At 33.8% G+C, this 8,032-nt stretch overlaps 1 protein-coding gene across 1 annotated transcript; it reads right to left on the bottom strand.

Annotated features, from left to right (window-relative positions):
* Nucleotides 1-2,374: 2,374 nt before the first annotated feature.
* On the bottom strand, nucleotides 2,375-6,055 carry LOC142356694 (uncharacterized; the record flags this gene model as incomplete). The annotated part of the gene is made up of 3 exons (XM_075408518.1): nucleotides 5,212-6,055; nucleotides 3,032-3,511; nucleotides 2,375-2,836 (listed from the first exon to the last, which is right to left on the bottom strand). Coding segments are annotated over exons 1-3 (1,441 nt in total), but the record flags the coding sequence as incomplete, so codon positions are not given.
* Between the last annotated feature and the right edge of the window lie 1,977 nt (nucleotides 6,056-8,032).

An 8,032-nucleotide genomic window follows, 5' to 3' on the forward strand; every position in this document is an offset into this window, starting at 1 on the left:
ACGAAGATTGAAGTTTTGTGTGAACTCGGCATATTTGGCATAATTTTGTTCACTTTTATTGTAATTTTTTTTATTAAACTAAGATACTTTTTATTAAAATATCAATTCAAAATTACATTTTACGCCACAAACTGAATCAATTTTGAGTTTCTAATAGACGAAAAGCGATGAAAAAGACTATTTCTGGTCTCATATGGAAGTTTAATATCAAAAAAAATTGAATTCTAATTGAGAGCTTTTTTAAAACTTTTCATATTGTTCTTGTTTTCTTGATTCACCTAGAGACTAGTCATTTTTCATATCTAGGTTCCGTTAATGACAAACCTGATTTACAGTCAAATGAAGCCCAATGAACAAAAAATTCGTTTTCACGGAAAGGCTCGTGTTTTTCTTTTTGCTTCGATTCTGAGTTTTCGTAATTTTAATTGAAAATTTGTTTTTCTTTTTGGGTTTTTAGTAAATTTTGCTTTGGAGTCCTATGGCAAAAACTCTTTAACTAAAAGTTCGAGAGGTTTCGTAATGAGCATTAAGTGAACTTATCTAGAGCGTTGAGTCGGCAGCTAATGGCTGTTAAGACTTTAAGAATTTTTTTTTCGAGAAATTTTTTTAACATTCATAAACTTATTTTCGTGATTTGTAAGTCACTCCCATTAAAAACAGGACCCCTTTGACCAAAATTAATCTAGTTACCAGTTTTATCTTCCAACTATTGGTTTTAAGTCTTCGATGTACGAGTTTTCAATTCTTTTTTAATTTTTTGGGTATTCTTTTTCGTAAGTTTGGTTCCTTTTGGAATCTTGTGTCATTATCCCGATATTGATATCTAGCATTGGCTTAGAGAAGATGTTCTGTGGATCATGGATAAGTTTTTCAGATTAAAGCTTAGGGTTTGAAAAGTTTCAACACTTTCTTCTCCCATTTTTCTACTGAATTTTTGTTTTTGCATATATTTGTTGTTGTTTCTATAGACATAAGACTTTTTGTGATAACTTATTGATTAACTATGCATAACAAATATCCTTGTTCTCAAATCCAGGCGTAATTGAGCGTAATTATTGACTTCCCTTGAAAGGTAATGAGTTTAATATCTGTTAAGACTTTGAAAACAATTTTTCGAAATTTTCTTTGAAAAAAACCAATCCTAAACTGATTTTCGTTAACTGTAAGTCAATCTCGGTAATGATTGGACACGCTTTTTTCTACTTTAACCAAAATTAATATAGTTAACGGCTTTATCTTCTAACTATTGGTTTTGTGACTTCGATGTAGGAGTTTTCATAAATTTTTGAACACATTTTCGGATAATTTTTTGCGTACTTTTCGAATTTGGTTCATTTTTGAATCTTAACACATTATCCTAATTTTTATAGTTAAGAATTGGCTTAGAGAAGACAGCTTAGAGAAGACTTATTATCAATGGATAATAAATAAAACCTTCAGAGAAAAGCTTATGGTTTAAATGGCTTCGATATTTTCTTCTCGCACTTTTCTACCTAAGTTTCGGATTTTGCCTCTAGTTGTTGTTTTTTTCCAAAGTCAATATCTTATCGTTGACTTACGAATGACTATCATCTTGGTGGTATTATCGAGGCCTAACTTAGCGTATTTATTAGCTTCCGTTGAAAGCTATTGAATTTAGTGGCATTGGTACTACGGGCTTTCTAAAAAAAATAGTGGTATTATTGTATTTGTTCATGTTTGTTGATTTATTGGGGTCAAAGTAAATTTGTAGTTAGGGTTTTTGTCTGATTGTAACTTGACGATGGTACTAGGTGCTTTTAAATTTAGATATTGAGTTTTCGCCGTGAAATTTTTGTTTTTGCTTTTTTTAGTTGTTGTTTTTTCTCGTAGTCTTTTTAATGGATCTCGTTGTAATGAGGCAAGGCATTATTTATTTCAATTATTAGCTTGGTTGTGTAACATCTGTTTTCGATTAGTTCTTTGTCAAAAATGTAAGTCAAAAGATAGTTGAGTAAAAAATGTAGATGAGCGCGGGTCGGAACATCATGTGCAAACGCACATTAACGAGCCTCCTTGTTCTGGTCTAGAATTAATCGTTTTGAATTAGACAAATTTAACATAAAATTAGTTTAATCATAGATTCACGGCTCAATCTTGTTCTCGTTCATTATGAGTTAAATAAATTAGAATAGGTTATTGAAGGCGAAATAGACTATATTTTGTTATTCATTGAGACCCAAAAATGAATGCCAAAAAATCCGGGTTTTTAAATGCAAAAAAAATCCAAAAGGAACAGTTCAGTTGAAATATTTTCGTATTATTTATATTCCATAGAAATATTAATAAAAAGAATAGGAAATATTTACAACTTTCCCCGAGTTTCAGCGGTTTGTCGAGTTTAGCCACATTTTACGTGCTACCGTTTTCCATCTATCGCCTTTTATCTCATTCTGATCGTTAATTGCAAATTCATCGCTGTTTTCGATAATCAGTGATAGTAAAGCTATGGGCGAAAATGTCCAAAATGAGCAGGGTTCAATCAAATAAACGTCGCCCGTCTCTTCATGAACTCTGAAGTCATACATTGAGAAGTCACGTGACCCTAAAGCGTGGTGAGCACTTTCAACGGCTGCGTCAATTATGGAAATTGTAGATTTCGAAAAAGCGTGAAATGTACTATCGGGTGACAAGAAACATCGCTCGTATGTAGCTAAAACCAGTTCTTTTTTGGACTCGCCGGTTGAGTTGTTAGCCCCACTTTTGTTCACATACGTCAATTTGTCTTCTTCTAGTCGAATCGATTTGTCGCCCAGGACGTATTCGACTTTGCACGACAGGACGTGAACGCTTTCGTCACTTTTATTAGAACCGTTTTCTATAATATCAAGATCGGATTTTTCCGTTATGGACCCCGGGTTATTATTCACTCCCAACAACAAAATATAACCCCAACCCCGCTAATAAAGTGGGGGTTGTGTTGCCCCCCCCTTAGAGAAAACGATATACAGCTGATAACGTTTTCAACTTTTTAGCGAATTACAAGCGCTAATTATTATCAAGTGCTAGTGACTATATTTTGTCACAAACCAACAATTTACTATAACCAACTCGCAGATATGAAAAAAAAACATATTTAGTTTAAAAAAAAATGAAAACGGTTTCCTTTCCCTTTCTATACTTAGATTGTGCGAACCCGGCTTAAATTTTGACAACAAGCATGCAGCTCTGATCTCTCGACCGGGTATAAACTCCTCCACAACTATCCAGTCCCCATAAGAAAAGGCCTTGATAAGAGCTGGTTCAATTTCATCCTCATTTCGGCACAAAGTCACGCCCCGGCTGTTGTCCTCTTCGGCCGGTTTTACCACGAAGGGAAGATCAATACTAACCTGGGGCAAATTGGAGTAGTTGTTGTTGTTGTTTTGGTTTTGATTAGCGTTGGGATAATACAAGGCTTCACCTTTTGGTAATTTGACATTGGGCACGTTAGCCAAAACTGATCGTGTCAGGGCTTTGTTCTGGCTGAAAACGCAGCAAGTTGGAGTCGGTCCTGAATAATAGCTTCCTTTTTAACCTCAGCTAGATTCGAATTCAATTATCGTCATTTTGTGAAACTAACAAACTAGTCGATAATTTTGGGTTTTAGTGAGGATACTAGCCCGAAAATGTTTCCCATTGATTTTTCCCTAAATGCTCTACAAAAATTGAAGTCTATGACTTTTTAATATAGAATATTTGGGACTTGCCCATTATAGCCCCACCCCTGCACGAAATTATAGCCCCCATTGTGGTATTGTCTTATATTTATTATGATGGGGGCCCTAATTTCGTGCAGGGGTGGGGCTATAATGGGAAAATCCCAAATATTCTATATTAGAAAGTCTTAGACTTCAATTTCTGTGGAGCATTTAGGGAAAAAATCAATGGGGAAACATTATCTGGCAACTAAGCTGGGGGGGGGGGGAGGGGGAGGGGGGGCTATAATGTAAAGGCTATAGATGATTTACTATTCAGCAGCATATTTACTGCTTTTCAACTTAAAAACTTACAATTAACAAAACGGCAATTATATAGCGCAAAGATCGTGGACATAAAAGATGAAAATGGCTCTCTCTTATTGCTATGATATCATTGATTACTGGACTAAAGTCACTAAAGCAAAACAAGAAACAATACGCCCAAAACAGTTGGGATACAACATTGACACAGTTTCTGCTGAATTTGAGTTAATACAAATTAAACATGAACAAATTAAACAAATTTTAAACAAATTAAACAAAATTTAAACAAATTAAACAAATTTTAAACAATTTAAACAAATTTTAAACGAATTAAACAAATTTTGCCTTGTTCAGGGAATTATACCCTATAGTTGAACTCAGGATTATCTTGCCAGGAGTTTCGGAAAACGGTTGCCTTGCAACATGTTGCAAGAATCTTGCAAAACACTATTATGATTTTATTATATTGCAAGATTCTGGCATGATCTTGCTAGATAATACTCGTTTTTGGGCTAGAGACAGCCCGTACCTAATGCCTAGTTAGTATTAGTAGTGTTTCATAACATTTACAGCAGTGAAATTTTGGTTTTCAGAACTGCTGCCGAAGGATTTTAGAAACAGCTGTGGAGTGACTGTGATTTTCAATGAATCAGAGTTAAATTCAGAATCATTATTCGCTGAAATCTTCTGAATCAGAGAGAAATTTAGAATGCATTACTGAATCAGCAATTTTTTTGCCATCAAAAATGTGAAGATACCGAAAAAAACCGGAAAAAAAAACAAAAAAAAGATACCGAAAATTTGAATAGGAAAAAATGTATGATCCTCCATTTTGCTCACAATTGATCAGCTCAACTTAAAGAAATAGTTAAAATTAAATTTAGTTGAAATCTTTTCAACGGAAGCTGTAAACCATTAAAAGTAAACCTAATCGATGTTTTCACGGTCAAGATTAGTTCGTTCATTACCTGGGGGGGGGGGGGGGGGTGATTGTCCCCGAAAATAACGGGGAAAAGAGTGTAAAGAGTGTAAAAATTTTAAAAAATTACCCCTATTTCTCCGCTTAATTAGCGGTGTAAGAGTGTAATTAAAAGAGTTTAATTTTAAATAATAAGAGTGTAATTTTAAATAATAATTACACTTTAAATTTTCTTTTACGCTCTTAATATTACACCTTTAAATTATTTTTACACTCTTCCACGGTCAATTTTAAAATTGCTCTCTTCACAGTTAAAAGGGAAGTATATACCTGGAGCTGGAATCTTAAGAATGTCTTCGAACAATGACCGAATTGTAGTCAAACCTACATAGTCGAAGAAATGTGGAACCATAAACGAATATTTCTCAACCTCCTGCTCCCTTTCAAGCATGGTTAGAAACTTCCCAACCGATAACGGACCCTCAACATTTTCGGGCAAATATTTCCGTCTGAAATTTGAATCTGCGGCAGAGTTGATCAACATCTCAGGTGTGATGTTGGCAAGTGCAGTTTCGGTTGATTCCTCTAAATCTTCGACATTGTTTGCAAGTCCTCGAATGAAATACCACAAAATTGTATTTTTCCGGCATGGTTTGAAGTCTTTCGAAGGTGGTACGTACAAAGCATAGTCATATTGAACTGTTTTGATTAGTTCGCTTGTTGGTTTAGAATCTTTCAAAACGTCTAAAGGACATTTCTTTCCATACATAAAACTAACATCGAACATAAAATGGTCGGTGCTGCTTCCGATAACGTGTAAAACTCGCATATTTAACAAAATTTTGAATTGCGCTGGGTTAAAACTGTTTCACGGGCCGAGAAAAAGTTTTGTAAAATTCGCCGAATTTTCCAATTTTCAGCTCAAAAATCATACATAACAATGCGTGGAACTGCGCTGAAATGTGCTGAAATTTAGAGAGAAATACGCTGAAAATTCAGCGCATTTTTATTATAATTACTTTGCGTTTCTGAAACGGTGCTGACACCGCGAGCCTGGTTAAATTAACAATTGTCGTCTTCACGGATGCAGGATTGAAATATTCAACTTCGACTTTTGCTAAGCTGCAGAAACTGAATACTAAATGAACTCAAGATAAAATTCACAATTCTAGACCGATGTAAATTTGTTGTAATCAGTACTTCTTTCATGAAGAGTAAACAGAACTTTGTGATCAAATATTTCTGATAAGAAATTTCTCAAAGTCGAGATATAATGAGGTCAATCAACATTGGGAAGATGTCAAGTTCATGAAACGGTCCTTTAGGTCAACAAGAAGGCGCGCTTGTTCTGTGCTTGGCACAGAATAGTCCAACCTTCGCACTTGAAAGCATAATTTATCAAATCAATATATGGTTGAAATTGAATTTCAGAAGCGTTTGTTTTAGCACCAGACATCTGATTTAGTTGAACTTCGAAATAGAAACACAGGTGAAACAAAATTTGTGTTTTTAGAGCAACCAAAAAACCTGAGTGAGTAATCTATAATTACGAAATACTTAGTTGCACTTGAAATATGATAATTATTATCACAAAAGTTTTGCTAAAAATTGTTGCAACTAAATACAAACCCTTGAATTCTTTTGTCTTATACACTTCTGATTCAAAGTTAACTGTTTTCGTACTCTCTACTTTTCTCAGCAAGAACGTTTTAGTCAAAAACATTGGTAAATGTGGAAGTAAAATTTACAAATTTTTTAATAAAACAAAAATGTTTTGATGTTTCATCTAGACAATGGAAAACGAACAGAAAATTTAGGGAAACAGCAGCTACATGTCACTTGTAGTCAATGAGACCTGTCGCAATTCAGGCTTTTCCTAGTTTTAACACTTTGTTTGAGAAACGCAAAATACTGGAAACTGAAACAACCTTTTCAATACTTATTGCAATTATTTCGATGATATGTCTCACAATATTAACGGTTCAAAATTGTCTCAATTTCTCTCAATTGTTTTCTTGCAACCTTGTAACATCCCCTAAGCTTTTTTTCTTCAAACAAATGAATTAAATAGTATATAGATGTCTAAATAAATCCAGGCAGTTGTATAAACAAGCGGTAAAAGAAGGTTTAACGAATCAATCTCGTTGAGAAATTTACACACATAAGTCTTGGAATAAATTACGACAAAACAAAAACAACAAAGAAAATGAATTTCTGATTAACTGGTTGATTTCATGATTACTGGCGTGTTCTCATAACAGTAAAGCAGACAGTGCTTCAGAGAGAAAAGTTTCTATTGGAAACCAGTGGTTTCGAGGAACCCAAAACCAAGTTTACAAAGAAGTGAAGCTGAGAACCCTAATGACGCACCAACACAACAAAATAAAATAGTTACAAAAAATTACTGTGAAGAGATCAGGGGCTCCAAAACATGTGGCCGTTCACCTATTCCAAAACACGCTAATTTTTAATAGCTTTAAAGAGAACTAGAAATATTAAATTATGAAATATAAGAGAGGGATATAAGGCTAAATTGGGTCCAAGTAGGATTTAAAATATGCAATTTAAGGGCTCTGCTTTCTTTATCTCTTCTTGAGAGATGCTTCTTATGTGACAACACTGAATAAGTAATAAAGCTTTGGTAGCTAATAAAACGGTGAAGTTAAATTCAAGAAACACTTTAAAACTGGTAATATGCTGTTGTTTTGGTTAAGATACTTCATGAAAGAATTATGTATCATAATCATTTGAGTATCGAATCTCAAAATCTCAAATACCCAAAAAGCAGTATGAAATTTCATAGAACCATAAACTACTTACAAGTACTGTCAAAATGAAGACGTTATACTTTACTAGAGAGCACTTCAGACCTCTTCAACTTCAATAGAGAACATTTCAGACAAAAATTGAAGAGTTTTTAAATCATCTCAACTTGGGACATAGCTTAAATACCTGTGAAGTTGAATAGAACAGGCACGAAGGAAAACAGGAAAAATTTTTTGCTGTAGTTAGTTTTGGATTTAGGATTCGGAAAGAAATATATTATAACTTTTAGAGTTTCGTTGCTAAAAAATCTCATATTCCAAAAAATATATCGTATTTCATGGAGCCGTACCATAACGGTCAAAAGAAAGACGTTATATTTTACGAG

This window comes from Convolutriloba macropyga, unplaced genomic scaffold (genome assembly GCF_964194025.1).
Source record: "Convolutriloba macropyga unplaced genomic scaffold, txConMacr16.3 SCAFFOLD_6072, whole genome shotgun sequence".
NCBI lineage: Eukaryota > Metazoa > Xenacoelomorpha > Acoela > Convolutidae > Convolutriloba > Convolutriloba macropyga.